Below are 14899 nucleotides of genomic sequence, written 5' to 3'. Positions count from 1 at the left end.
GGATTCCCAGGGAAGAGGTACAACCAGAACAATTTGCTACCTGTTGACAGAGTTAGAATTCACTAGTTTACTAAGGTGATTACTGTACAAGTTATGAGACCCACACAAGGTGGGAGAGGCCACCTACAGGATGGCTCTTAGCCCCGCCTTGAGCTGACCCTGAGCAACAGACCTGTCACGTGCTGGGCTCTTGGACAAGACAAGGAAGAAGCTGATTAGCATGATAAAAACCACCTGTTGTGCAGGGCACTTGTCAGGGTAAGCGCTCCAGAGGCGACTGGAGTTTCTAGTTTTCTTATTAGCACTTTCTGGCTTCTAACAATCCATTTGATTTCTTGCTAATGTGCTTGAGACTCAGAGAGGGCAAGAGACTCACGCCTCCAAAGCTGCATGGCGAGTAAGGGGAGAATCAGAATTCTACAGTAAACTCAGCCTCTCAAGGAGGCCAATCAGGCAGCAGAGGTTAGCCCGGGGGAGGATGAAACTAATTGGATCTAATCTTTTACTTAACTACTAAGTGGGACAGAGCCTCAGGAAAACTAAAGGAGACAAAAAAAAAAAAAAAACAAAAAAACAAAAAACCCAGAGAATTCTAAGAATTGTTCTCTTTCATTTTAGAAGTTCATCACAGGGAAAAATGATTTTTGTGCCCCTGGGTGCTCTTCTGCTATTGTCTTTTCTACAATTAAGTGTCTGAGAACTTATGCAGAAAAGCAGCAAACTCCTAGTATCACCGCTTAACACCTGATTACATCACCGCATTGTAATCACATTACAATCATCAAAATAATCACTCTGCGAGAAATGGTTCACCTGGAGAAGAGCCTTCTGATTTCATTTTGTTTCTTCGTGAAACTGTTATGGATAGAGCTGACAAAAGAGCAAGCAAAAGAGTACAGCAGTTAAGACAGTGGGCTTTTATAGCCAGAAAGACCTGCGTCTTGGGTCTTGGATCCCATCTAGAATTTGGGAAGGTTAGTGTAACTTCTCCCAGCCTCAATTATTTCTCCTAGAAAATGGGAAAAGAAACAAGGCTTGTATTATTGTCCCCACCTCCCCTGGGGAATAAAGAAGACAATGCGTAGAAAGCACTTGACTCAGTTCTTGGAAGTACTGGATATATGTAACCTAATCATAATCACATCTCCCATGAGAATTTTTCTGTGCGTGTATGTTATGTATGTATTCTACATAGTTTTATCTTTGCAAACGTAGAGGGTTATTTAAGTGAAAAAGAACCCCCCGTCCCCCAGTAAACTACATAGCCCAACAGAACTGAATACGGAAAGACACCATCCAATTAAATTATGTTACTTTCCATTTCCATTAACTTAATTTAGTCCTTTATCACTCAGTTGGATTATCAGAACAGTTTCTGTTCAAAATCAATGGCTGAGCCCATGCTGTGCACCAAGTACTGTGCTGGAACTTGCTACGGAAAGATGATTATGGTGCAGTTTCTACCTGCCTTCTAGTACGTACATCTAGCATGGAAAGCTGACAATTTTCAAGGTGGTGTGGCGGCAGGGCAGGTTTGGGCATGCGGGGTGTGTGTGTGTGTGTGTGTGTGTGTGTGTGTGTGTTTAGGGTGGCGGTGGCGGTGGGGAAGACTTCCAGGGAAGGGCGATGCTTGACCGAAGTCCTGAAGCATGGTTTTCTGGCCTAACCGAGTCAGGGAAGAAAAATGTGGTGCACGAGGGACTCTTTTAGTCTGCGGTGTTTGCTAGAGGATTAAGTGTTAGGAAGGGAGTGGAGAAAGGTAGGCTGAAAGGGTAGACAGAGACCAGATCATAGAGGGCCTTGTGTTCCCTCTCAAGAAGCATGGCTTTGCCCTGCAAGCACTGAGGGGGCTCCAAGGATTTTATATAGAAAAGCAAAATGGGCTAAGAGTGATCTATGGTTCACTCTTCTCAGACGCGTTCAGTTGCTCAGATCCGTGTGATGGAGTTTCAGGGGAGTGTAATGTAAAGAGATAGCTGTTCATCATTCTCATCTGTTCTGCCCGCCTCCTCCGTCCTTCCCTGAATCTTCCCTCTTGTTAGCACCCCTCTCCCCAGCCTCAAAAACAGGTTTGAAATATAGGCCTGGCTCATCCTTCTGGCCGTGGTGATTGGTTGGGGGATAAATACGTGACTTCAGCCGGACTAATCAGAGATCTTCCTGAGACTTCTCTGCCAGCGTAGAGAATCTCTTTGCGGCGCTGCCAAACTGATGGATGGACATGTCTAGGGTGGCTAGCAGCGGCCCGCCCGCTGCCCAGACTGAGCCTGTTGAAGAGCAAGGGCAGAGGTGAAACCTGAAAGCAGAGCTGCTGACGCCGGCTGTACCTGAAGTGAGGCCCGTGGATTTTCAGTAATGTGCGTCAACAAATTTCATTTTCAACTAAAAATAGGGCTTTAGTTTTATTTGCAACTAGAAGTGAGGGACTGAGGGATTTCCTGGACCCAAGACTTTCAGGGCTAAAACTGAGACAGTCCCAAGTAAACAGAAGTGGTTGGTTATCCTAATACCAGGGGTGGGTGGGGAGGTGGGGCAACCACGGAGGCTGGAGTCTAGACGGAGTAGTACAGTCAAGGGATGATTCGGGTCTCAGCTTACAGTTGGTGAGGAAAATCAGGGCTGGATTTGAACAGTGTTTGGGAAATGAAATAGGCATGACTGATTTCACAGATATAAGGAATGAGGGGGAATTCTTGAAGGCCTCTCAGATTTCCAGCTGGGGAAATTTAGTGATGATACTACTATCAATTAAAGTTTCGGGAGGGGAGCTGGGTTTAGTCTTGGACACATTGTATTTCAAGCCGTGTGTGACCATCTACTAAAAATGTCCAGTAGAAGAGGTAAGTCGGATGTTTGGCCCAATAGTTGGTCCGGATGCTCTGTTTTGGGAATCCTCGGCGTATAATAACTGTGAGAGTGGGTGAGCTCTCCAGGAAGAATGGTGAGGGGAGAAGAGCAGCAGTGGGCGGGGAATAGAAACCTGGGACTAAGGGTGGGATTTCAGAAGGCAGACAGAGGAAGAGGAAACAGAGGGGAAATAGGAGTCTGATGTCACAGAAGCTGGTGGGGCAGAGGGTGAGTTAACAGTGGAGAATAATTCCCGCTGTTAGATGAGTCCCTGAGACCGAAAGTTTCCATTGAATTTGGAAATTAAGAGTTCACTTGGCTGTTTTACTGGGCAAAGTCAGTTTCGTTATCCTGGTGGAAGTAAGACTACGTTGCAGTCAGTTGAGAAGCTGGGAGGTGGGGAAGAGAAGACGGGGAAGGTGGACGACCTTCTGGAAACATTTTGATAAAGAAGGAAAGAAGAGGATAAGGGGCTTCGGGAATAGCTGGAGGACGTGGCCTTTAACCCACGGTTGCTTCTCACCCGTGAGCCTGATGGGAATTATTTGGATGCGTGTGATGGGGACATTTGGATGTGGGAAGGTAGGACGTTTTAAGAATTCAGGCCGAATGACTGACCCCTACATTTTTTTTTTTGATGGGGAAGGCAGAATTATTTGCTTGGTGGGAGGGAGATAAATAGGGTTTGAGAAGGGTGATAAAAGTTTGGAATGGAGGAGATGAATAAGGACTAATGAAAGAATTGTGAAATTCTGCTGGGGGCTCATCAGAGGTTAGAAACACCTCTGCCAGTTTCTCTCCAAGTTTATCCTCCTTGTACATTCTAATTATCTTTAAGAAAACAAGGCTTGTCATGTCAGGACCCTGCTTAAACAATTCTACCAACTCCCACCACCCTCTGCCTATATAATCAGTAAAAACCCTTAGCCTTTGATGACTTAACTCAAACTTCCTTCACAGCCTCATCAACATTTTCCTTCTCTTACTCCCCACGCAGTGATCTGTTACCTGATACCCCAGACTTCTTCAGAACCTAGCATTTGTACATACTGTTTTTGCTGCCAAGAATATCCTTTCCCTATTCTTCACTAACTCCTACTCATCCTTCAAAGCCCAACTGATATATTGCCTCCCCTGTGAAACCTTTTCTGACTCATTCAGGCAGGGCGACTTTTTATAATAGCATTTACTACATGGCACAGTAAATTTATTGTTTCTCTACCCCCTAGTGCCCACCCCCAAAACCCCACCCTCACTATCGGGAGATCCTAGTCTTTTCTGGGTTTATCCTAAGACATACTTAGCACCGTGCTAGTAGCAACTACTACACTCCTAGTAGGAGCTCAACAAATGAATGAATTCCTCTTTGTCCTGCTTCTAAAAACCAAATGCTATTATTCACATTTAATGTTTGAGTGATCTGGTTTTCTTTTTGAAGTTATATTTTATGAACTTATGAGATATTGTTGGTATTTTGTTGAAGAACTTTACTTACTTAATTCTATTAGTTGCTTATATACAAAATACCTTTCTACAATTCATTTTTCCTTAAATATTTTTTCCAGTCCTGATGATGAGTCAGTAGCTGAAATATCAGGAAGTGATTCTTTAAATACCTTTTAAATATCTATAATTACACACAGCAAACCCACATACCCTTCTATGACCCCATACTAGAGTTTGCTTCTTTCCCTCCTCATTTTCAATTGAAGGAGGAAAATGTAAAATAACTGGGGACAAAGTTGCAAAAAAGCAACCAAAAGTGAATTGCTCTCCTCTCCAAAATTTGTGTAAAACTTAGAGCTAGAAGAAATCTTAACAATTACCTAGCCTAAATCCTTCTTTAAAAATAGATCCTTTTTTTTTTTTTCTGGAAACAGGACCAGAAGTAATGCAAGTCCTAAGGTTGCACAGCAAATTAGTGGCAGTTGAGCTAGAACCTACATTTCCTGATTCCAAGACATGTGCTTTCTCTTACTTCATACTGACAACTCATGGAAAACTGCATTTAAAGAAAAAAAAGAGCATGTCAAATGTACTTTTTGGGTCTCTCTAAACTTCCATTACCTCATGTGTAAAGTAGGGATAATAATAGTAGCAACCTCATGGGATTGTTGTGAGAATTAAATGGATTAATAGACGCAAGATGCTGAGAATAGTACCCGGCCATGGGGAGTCTAGTATTGTTTGTTCTTCTTTAAGGTCATTACACTCCTGATTACTAAGGAACTAATTTGCTGACTTGACTTTGATTAATTTTATTTAAATTTTTTTAATTCAAAAAAAATTTTGTTACTGTGTTGACATACAATATGTTTCAGGTATACAACATAGTGACTCACAATTTTTAAAGGTTATACTCCATTTACAGTTATTATAAAATATTGGCTGTATTCCTTGTGCTGTACAATAGATCCTTGTAGCTTATTTATTTTAGTACATTTTTAGTACAGTTTGTGCCTCTTAATCCCCTCCCCACACTCCACTGGTGGCCCCTAGTTTGTGCTCTACATCTGTGTATTTCTTTTGTGTTGTATTCTCTGATTTGTTTTGTTTTTTAGATTCCACATACAAGTGATATCATATAGTATTTGTCTTTCTCTGTCTGACTTATTTCATTTAGCATAATACCCTCCAAGTCTATCCATGTTGTTGCAAATGGCAAACTTTCATTCTTTTTAATGATTGAGTAGTATTCCAGTGTGTGTATGTATACCACATCTTCTCTAGCCATTCATCTGTTTATGAACACTTAAATTGCTTCTATGTCTTAGCTATTGTAAATAATGCTATGAACACTAAGGTGTGAGCATCTTTTCGAATTAGTGTTTTTGTTTTTTTCAGATACATATGTAGGAGTGGAATTGCTGGGTTGTATGGTAGTTCTGTTTCTTATTTGATTAATTTAAAAATTCCAAAAGTTATTTTGTTTCTCCCTCCTACCCATATCGATTCAAACCATGCTACAAATATGAATACAGACCACGGGCTGCAGAGTCCAGCTGACCTAGGTGTATGGAATTAGGGTCTACACTTTTCAGCTGTAGGACCCTGCATAGCGTGCTTGACTTCTCTGAGCCTCAGTTCCTCATCTGCAGGACTGAGTTAAATAAAGTCTACTTTCCAGAGTTGTGAGGCTTCAGTGGGAGGATACACACAGAGTGCCCAGCCTGTTGTCAAGGTTGGGTCCTTCCTTTCCCCAGAGCCCCACATGAATGCCTGTAAATATCGACAGATATTGTATGACCCATATTGAAATGTACTTCATAGATCTTAGATCTAAAGGGTTTTATTTAGAACAAAGTATTTTGATGCATTGGTTGTGGGAAAATATTTCAGCATTAAAAGTAGGAACAACCTGTTGAATGTGGATGATTCTTGAAGTGCAGTTCTCCAAAGGGGTGCTAGACTTCTGATACACTGTAAGGCTTCTTTGCGATTCTTGCCATAACCAGGTACAAGCTGTATTATTCCACATGCACATTTTTGAAGATATAAATTGGCTTACTTTTTATTTAAATCTATTTTAGAAGGAAACTTTATATCACAACTTGTTCAGCGAGTGACTGCTTTAGGCCTGCCCCTAACATGTCAACTTTTGGATGCACTGGGTCCTTATGATGTCACATGGTTCGTGTCCTACGTCAGGACCAGATTTAAGTTCTTTTTGTGGATGGAGCTTCTACTTCTATTATTAAGGAGTGTGTGTGTGTATAAAGATGGGGGCATGATTAGATCTAGAGACCAGAAGTAGCAACTTGCACATGGCTGTCTCAGCTGCAGGTTTCTTAACTTCCAAGTTCAAGATCTTACCATTATATATCTCAACCATTCCAACTACTTGCTTTCATAATTGAATAGATGATCTAGGAGGATTTCTAGGGTCTAAAAATGTTTCACATGTCAAAATAAGTCTGAATACACCTAAAACTTTATTATTAAATTCTCCTTTGGGCTAAGCATTGCTCTCCCCATAGTTCTATCTCACAGTACCAGTGGTCTTCTACAGACTACTACGTTGTCATTAACATTTCAGGATGAATTTATCTGGACTCCATGTTCTTCCAGTGCAGAGGAAATACTGGTTTCTTAAAAAATTGGTAGTTGAGGTGAGGGTTCTTGAGAGCAGCTGTACATGTTTGCCCAAGGCTGGCCTACAGTGAAATAGCCTTTAATAGATGTGATTGACTCAGATAAGGAGACAGTAACTGGGGCAACAGAAGAGCTCATCTGAAGGCAAAGGTTTGCTCACAGTGGCAAAGGGGAGCATAGCAAGCAGGGTCATGCTCTGAAAAGAAACTATTGCTAAAGGCAGTAGTCATGCCAAGTTGTGCAAAGGTGGCCAGAGCTGACGGTGGGGCAGGTTCTGCAGTCAGAGCCGCAAGCCCAGAGTTTGTGAAGTCAGGCATAGGGAGGGAGGGAGAAATGCTCAAAAGACTGTCTACCTAGACCCAAGTAAGGCTTATGTGAATGTCAATATGTCTATGTGTAACCAACCACTTGCCAATGAGAAGCTGACCACAGTGCGTGCCCAGGGGAGCTGGGCTGCCGTACGATGGGCGTTTCCACACTGAGCTCCCACCATTACCAGTAGGTTTGAGTTCTCTGTTTATAACGTTAAGGTTGTGTACCATTGCATCTTACTTAGTCTACCCTTTTCAGCCTCATTATCCTCTCTCCCCTTATCCCTACCCAGTCCCACCTACCACTCCCAATGCAACTGTCTTCCACTGAGAGTCACAGGAACTTCTTTTTCGGGTAATTTGGTTTGAACCAAAGAAAGTGCTTGTCAGTTGCTATTTTTTCATGACCAAAGTGTCTAAGTTCTTTAGTCCCTTCCCAGAAAGGGTTGGTGGCACCCTTTGCCCCTACTCTCTGTAGCATGTGACTGCTGGTTCTCAGAGGCAGGGGCCACCTCTGCAGCTTGCCCAGTCCCTAACGAGGCCCTCGTTGGCTGCCTTCCCCCCTCCTCCCAACCCTGTGGATGACATCATCCTCCCTTCATCTTGGTGGGAATCCCAGCCCCGGAGGAAGGGACAGGGCAGGAGGCAGGGTACTGTTAGCAAACACTTGGTGAATATGAGTCATCAAGTCTAATGACCCTTCCCTTTGTTATCTGTTTCCATGGTCACGGCCGTGGATGTGAAACAGCCTTCCACACATCGTGAATCATTACATCACTCCTGCTTAACAACTTCCACGGCCTTCCTCTTGCCTGCAGGGTAAATACATGGTATGGGAGATGCTCTGCACGCTAGGCTTTGAGCTCACTTTTCTCTTCCTCATATCACGCCCTCCCAAGACTTCATTCCACTGCATACAGGGTTTCTTCTCTCAAGACCTAGCTCAAACCCTGCCTTCCTCGGAAGCTTCCTCAGACTTTGCTCAAGTGGAGGCAGCCCTTCTCCCCCTGGGCTCTCACGGCACTGCGTGTGCAGTTGCGTTCAGGCACTCTGCACATGGGGCTTTCATTCTTAGTTTATGTATCGGTCATTCCCACCCTCCGTGCTCTAGACTGTGAGCTTCTCACAGGCTGGTGTGAGCCTTAGTCATCTGCGTGTCATGAGAGCCTGGGTTCCACATCTGGTTCTCAGCAGGTGCTCAGAAATGGTAACTGAATGAAGGAAGGAAAAGGAGAAGAGAATTGGTCTTCTATTAATTTTTGAGCAAAATATGGGTAGGAAGACACAATGAGGCACTGACCCAGTAAAGAGAGCAACGGTGCTTTAATGAAACTTTTCAAAATCTGTGGACACGTTAGCTGTGAAGCAAATGTTTTTTATTCTTTCCACAGAACAGATTTCCAAACAATGATCACAATGTTTAGGTTAATAAGATGCGGGACAGACGAGTAGCCAAAGAACGTTATAAAACAACAATCCCATCAACTATATCGCAAATGCAAATTTACTGAGACATCAAGAGAATATATGTTTATAGTTACATGGCTACAAACAAGACATTATTACAGTAATCAAGTCCATAAAACTAGAAAAAAAAAGCCGTGTAACAAAAAGGCCTTTCATAAGCTATTAAATGAGCGTACACAATAGACAAACCAATTTCAGACTTGAAGCAGCTTATAGCACCAACATGTTGGCAGGACCAGTAGAGGGGTGGGCAGTTGGACGGACAGGAAGGATCTCAGCCATTATCTCCCTAAAGCCTGTTGTTTTACAGATGGTGAAATTGAGCCCAGGGAGACGCACTGCCTCGTTCAGTCACATGGCACAGGGGCACAGGACTGTCTAGACAACGATCCAGGCCACCCAACTCTACGTACATACTTTATTTTAACATACAGATAGTTCTATTTGACTTAATGCATTTTTTCCTATTAACAGATCTACCATAAAAGAAGTCAGTACAATTCATAACACACGCTGGTGTTACATTTATGGAGAAAGGACTGACGTGTACTGTGGTTCACTTCTTGGGCCTATATAGATCTTAAATCAAAATTTGGAGTGATCACTCAGATGACACTTAGTTGCACGTTGGTTGAAAAGAAGGCATCTGAAGGGAAAGTTTGGCACATCTTCCACTATCTAAACTAACCTATGCCTCAAAATTACTAAATCAGTGGTGTAATTTTTTTCCTGATAGTTTAAAGATTAGTGAAGTAGAAAAATAGTCCAAATAGAAAGCAAATCAGGTCTTTCCTTTAAAGGGTAAGTATGGCACTTTTCATTTTAATAGGGGGAAGAAGTGTTAAAAACCTGATCCTTTTTAGAAAAAAAGTAGCTACAACCTACAGCTTGTGAACCACCTGGTATAGAAAGTGTTTTTCTCTATTTAAAAAAAAAGTTTCTGTAAAATACTTTGGAGTCAGGAAATTCTATCTAGCATATCTTGCCATGGTCCTGAGGCCTCAATTGGACAGATTTATGATGAACTAATGAAGATATAAGAATGGAAAAAGAGATCACTGTTAGCAGAAGCAGGGTTAAAGGCGAAGTATAGTGAACGTACGTAAATAGCTTCATAGATATGAAGCCAAGAAGCTGCATGTACATCAGGGATTGTGTCAGCATAGTGGTGGTTGGAGAAAATAACACACTGGGCATTTGTCCATCATTATCCTAAACCAGCTGCTGCAGGACAGTTAAACAGAGGCTTCACAAGTAGAATGAAGCCTGATAAATAAAAGTGACTTCCGCATATCATATATATGTATACATATATTATATTTTTCTCACATAGACGTCTCATTATAAGTAAGTCAACATTTAGCTACAATTATTTCCCTCCTTGGATCCAGGGTCAAAGGATTTGATTTCACTTTTCTTTAGCATGCCCTATACCCAGTTAGGAAGTTACAAGATGTTCATAGGCACAGCCGTTACAGGATCTGGCCAGCAAAAATGAAAATGAAATCTCCTGGGACCTCAAGTCCTTTCCTTACCACTATAAGCATATTAACAGATATATAGCAAAACATACTTGTTTTCTGTTAGGTAAAAGATCATGTTTTAGTACTAAAGAATAAACTATGTTTGCTACCAAAAATGTGTACATTAACAGGATAATAAAAGTAATTTCATGAAAATATTTTATAACAAGCTGCATTATAAATATTTAAAGAAACATGGTAAAAATGAGAGTGAAGGTAAGATTAGTGTTCTGAAACTATCAGTAGAAAAATATACTTATTAAAAAGAATGTCTCATTAAGTGATGCATTAAATGTAAAGTTATCTTAATGTACATTTCAAATTTCACCTTTTGCAAGGAAAAACCTCTCTCTCCAACAAGTGCCTGTAATTTACTCGGAAACTGGGCATATTGCAGAACCAAGCAGTAGGTGACAGTAGGTTAAGGGCAGTGGCATGATTCCTACACGGTCTTGGAAGAGGGAGGCCATTTCACAATGCTGAGAGGATAGGTGACTTGGAGAAATACTGAATATATTTGAGCACTTTAAGGACAGTACTGCATTTATTCACCCACAATCAGCATAATACTCGAAGCCCCGTTAGATTTTAAAGGGAGCTTGTACTGTAGGGCGGGAGTGTATGGAACAAGGAAAAACCGTTGCAAATAATTCCTTCTTGGGGTTGAATCCTTTTTGAGAATAAATTTTTAATCCTTCATTAGTAGTTATTTTTAATGAACTAAAGAGGAATTAAAATATCAAAGGCCTGGTGTATGGTTTGGGCTTGTACATGAGGATTTAAAAAGATGGACCCTCTCTTCCTTTTTGGTCAAGTTAACATACCCTCCCTCTGGCCATAGGAGATGCCTTCTTTTGGGATTCCCCACTGGAAATTCTGAGGCTATGTCAGGGCAATATTCATGCCCAGAGGAAAACAAGGTACCTGACACCCCCCTGCTGGACCCCACGGGCCCAAGGAGTGAACCACTGAACCCAAGGCTCTCTCGGATGGCGTGTGGACAAGGTAGGGAGGACGCTGATGCTGCAGAGCTCTGAAAAGAGCTTAAGTGTCTTGATACCTTTACGTTCTTTGTATGTTTCTCTCCCACCACATTCCACCCACCTGGGGCTGGGGAGGGGAACATTACCTCTGAAGACAGAGGTTCTGGCAGCAGAGGAAAGACACAAGGCAGGCGGAGAAAGCGAGCTAAACCACAAAGTGAGGCCAAGGAGAGCAGCTGGTTTTCACGCACTTCTGCTCTGTTCCCATCATTCGAGCGGAGCTTTCAGAGGTGTCTACCACGACGCAGAGAATGGGCGCCCTGGCGCACAGCTGCCCAGAGGATCCCCAAGGGCCTCCTCCCTGCTTCTGGACTCAGGATCACTGAAGCCCGAGAGCCCTTGGTGAGCTAATACCTCCTATTATCAAAGGGCTTTTAGTTCAGTTTCTAAATGTTAATTGGCACAGTTTATTGTAGCCTAAGAGGTCAGCAAGATTTCAAAAGGAGAGAGAGGACTTCATTACTCAATCACGATGAATACAAACTTTAGGGTGTTCTTTACTTTTTGTACAGTAACTACAAGAAAAGGGTTTAACTCTGCCTACACATAGCTCAGGATAAAGGTATAACTTCTGGAGTTGAGGAACTGATGCTATGGAGAGAGAGACATTTTACTAAGGAAACAAGCTTTGAGATGTGTATATACAAACACACATATATATATACACAAAACACTCCTCGCCCATGTATACTGTACAGATTGGCACAACCCTATTAAGAACACACTATGATAGAAAGGTTTTTAGGACTTAAGTTATTCTTGACATTTTTAATCTAGATGAGTGCTTGGGTAATTTAGGTCTTAACTGGATCACTCATACATTTAAAAGTATCTAATTGTGTTTTTTTTTTAAAAGGCCAGACCAACTTTCCTTCAGCAGTAACCTGAATGGAAAAACAAGATTGTTATTCTGTATTAATTTAGTAAAGGGTATTTTAGAGAGAGGACAACTTGGAAAATAAAGACTTCAGAGTCCATGATTCCAAGTTAAGAGCGTTTTAGTTATTAGCAGTGGTTACCAAATAAGCTGAAGGGTCAATCTTTTCAAGGAGCTGCTCATACTTTGCTTTGTGAGAACAGGGGAGGAACCGCCTCACTGCTCCTCTATAAGATGATACAGGTTTTTTTATCCTTGAAAGGGTTTTCTGAAGTTGGTATCCCCATCAGCAGAGGGTCACTCCTGGCATGCTCCTCGCAGTAGGACATGAGGTCTGCTGATGCCTTTGAAACCTGGCAGGTGGACAAACCAAAGCAAACAAAGAAAAAAATACTTCATTTACAAACTTTAAAGACATTGAGTGCTACCCCACTGGGTAGCTACCAGATTACTTGTAACTTAAAAAAAGGAAAAAGTGCTTTTAAATGGAGAAGTCTGGCAGCTAAGGTCTTCCTTAACCAAGCGATCAGACTGATATCAGGTGTTTCCGAGGGTGAGTGCGGCAGACGCACCACCAGCCAACTGGTATTCCTGCCGAAACATGTAGCCGGAATCTGATCGTCAGCAAACCATCCCACCTGAAGTAAGGGCCGTTCTGTACTCAAAACTGGGCTTTGTGTCAGATAATAATAGCAGCTGATCCCGAACGCAGTGGCTGTGCTGTGCTTACGTAGAAGAAGGCTCCTGGACTTAGGAGACGGCACAGTACAAGGGGTGAAGAGTCACGATGCCTGCAAGTAACTTTCAAGTAGTTTAGATACACAAAACTCACATAATTTTTCTTTAAACAGAAAAAGGGAAAGCAAATGTGGCACAATGCTAACAATTGGTGAATCCTGGGAAAGAGCATACGGGTGTTGGTTGCCACAACTCTTCCGTAGGTTTGAAATGTCTCAAAATAAAAAGTTGCAGGGGCAGGAGAGGAAGAAGAAAAGTGTCTGTAATTCAAGGGAAGGTTGTATCTTACTTCCTCTTCAATAAAAAATTGATGAGAATGCAGAACTGAGTTAAAGAGCTGAATAATGGGCTTGGAGCCAGAACTCTGAAAGAATGGAGCCAAATTCTAGGAGAGCTTCAAGACTGACTGTTAAAAGTTGGGCTTGGGGAAATAAAAAGGACAAAACTAGCATGGGGAGGTGCAGTAACTTCCTCTGGCGCGAGTTAAGAATGGCAGTGCCACACCCTGTTCAGAAGTCTCGCGGGGAGAGCCCTCAGAACGATCAGATCAATGTCCTCAGGACAGGGGCACAGGGCAGCAGAGCCCTGTCAGAGACAGCACAGGCAGCCTCCTGTTTGGAAGACAGGTGACTGTCTCCAGGCCCACAGGAATTTCTCAGGTGACCACTTCAGTATCTAGGATACGGGATGACTCACAACATTCCAGGGCACTTACAGCCTAGCCCTCTCTCGGGATTTGGGGAGAGACAACTTCAAAGTCAGGTGACCCAACACATGCCTCCTGGTTTCTTCCAGGTCTCAACCAAGGCTGGCGTGACTCACCCCGGGTGCAGAATGTGGTCATTAAAGTCCACACACGCTGAAAAAACTGCCTTCTCCTAAAAAGGACACCCGACGGCTGACATGTTATGCAAGGCTACCTCGGCTGCACCGATAGCTCTAGAACTCTTACTACATTCCCAAGGGATGACGAGGCTGTTTATAACGTCCACCTGGAACCCCTGTCCTGCTGGCGCACACAGCGAGCACAGGCCTTGACCGTGTGCATTCAGGGCAGGCAAGTCCTCAGGAAATCCTGTCACGGGTTTCAGGTTTTCTGTCCAAGCAGAGAGGCTAACTCAGACACTAGCTCACCAGTGCTTTTGATGTGAGGCCCGCACTAGGTAGAAATGAAAGAAGATTCAGAGGCTCCCAGCTTGCCGGGGGTCGGGGCGGGGGTGGTGGTAGTGGGAATCCTGGCACTTGGCTGAATTAAAGGGCACCACCTTCTCAGAAATGTGGTCTCGCCCTGGGAGAGCAGACAGAACAGGCCAGAAAACACGCCTGATCCGGTCAAGGCCTCTTACCTTTATTCTTTCAATGGAGGCCTCCATCCTTAACTGCTGCACGGTTCTCCTGGCCTGGGCGATGTTGTTGGTGCTGGCGGTTTTGCTTGACATCTTCAGTTATGGTTCCTACTTGAAGTCTGAAAAAGAATTTATTTTAAAGGTGAAGAACAGTCGTCTTTAAGTTGTTGAATCACTCACAATGCTCTGTGTTACTGGGGGGAAAGGAGGCAAGTGCGGCCGTCACCCCTGCCTCCCGGAGGCGGTTACTACGAAGCCCCTCAGCAACTGGAGTGACGGCCTAGGTGTCTAAGCTCGGAGTTCTCTGGGCACCATCATGAATCTTTCGTCTGCAGAAACCCGGTACTAGTAGTTAAATCCAGGCGCCCCACATCCAGCACCAAGCAGCCTTTCCTTGGATTTTCTAAGGGGAAACAAATACACACCAACATCTGTGGTAGGTACGAGGCCTCCAGCAAAGGTGGGCACGGGCAGCCAGAGGCCACGCTCCACGTGCAGGGCACCACTACTGCCCTGGATGTTAGTAGAAGGGCTGATCTCACTTCGCTTGGCTCTCTTACCCAGTGCTTACACTGACGCAAGTCCTGGTGACAGAGAACAGCCAGAGAGAGTGCTTCCGGAGAACTCTGCACAAAGGGAGCCTTTTTAGGTGCTA

At 43.3% G+C, this 14899-nt stretch overlaps 1 protein-coding gene across 3 annotated transcripts in view; it reads right to left on the bottom strand.

Annotated features, from left to right (window-relative positions):
* Positions 1 to 8554: 8554 nt before the first annotated feature.
* The window catches only part of GNG12 (G protein subunit gamma 12), a 119687-nt gene continuing 113342 nt past the window's right edge, over positions 8555 to 14899 (bottom strand). For all 3 annotated transcript variants that reach the window (XM_064493473.1, XM_031465354.2, XM_031465355.2), the window contains exons 3-4: positions 14245 to 14363; positions 8555 to 12513 (exon numbers count right to left, since the gene is read on the bottom strand). In XM_064493473.1, coding sequence (XP_064349543.1) covers positions 12388 to 12513; positions 14245 to 14337 — 219 coding nt within the window. In that variant the 5' untranslated portion in view covers positions 14338 to 14363 and the 3' untranslated portion in view covers positions 8555 to 12387. The remainder of the gene's footprint in view (positions 12514 to 14244; positions 14364 to 14899) is intronic.

The sequence above is a fragment of the Camelus dromedarius genome, chromosome 14, assembly GCF_036321535.1.
Source record: "Camelus dromedarius isolate mCamDro1 chromosome 14, mCamDro1.pat, whole genome shotgun sequence".
NCBI classification, from domain to species: domain Eukaryota; kingdom Metazoa; phylum Chordata; class Mammalia; order Artiodactyla; family Camelidae; genus Camelus; species Camelus dromedarius.
Note: the sequence above shows the minus strand (reverse complement) of the source record. Positions and strands in the feature narration are given on the sequence as shown.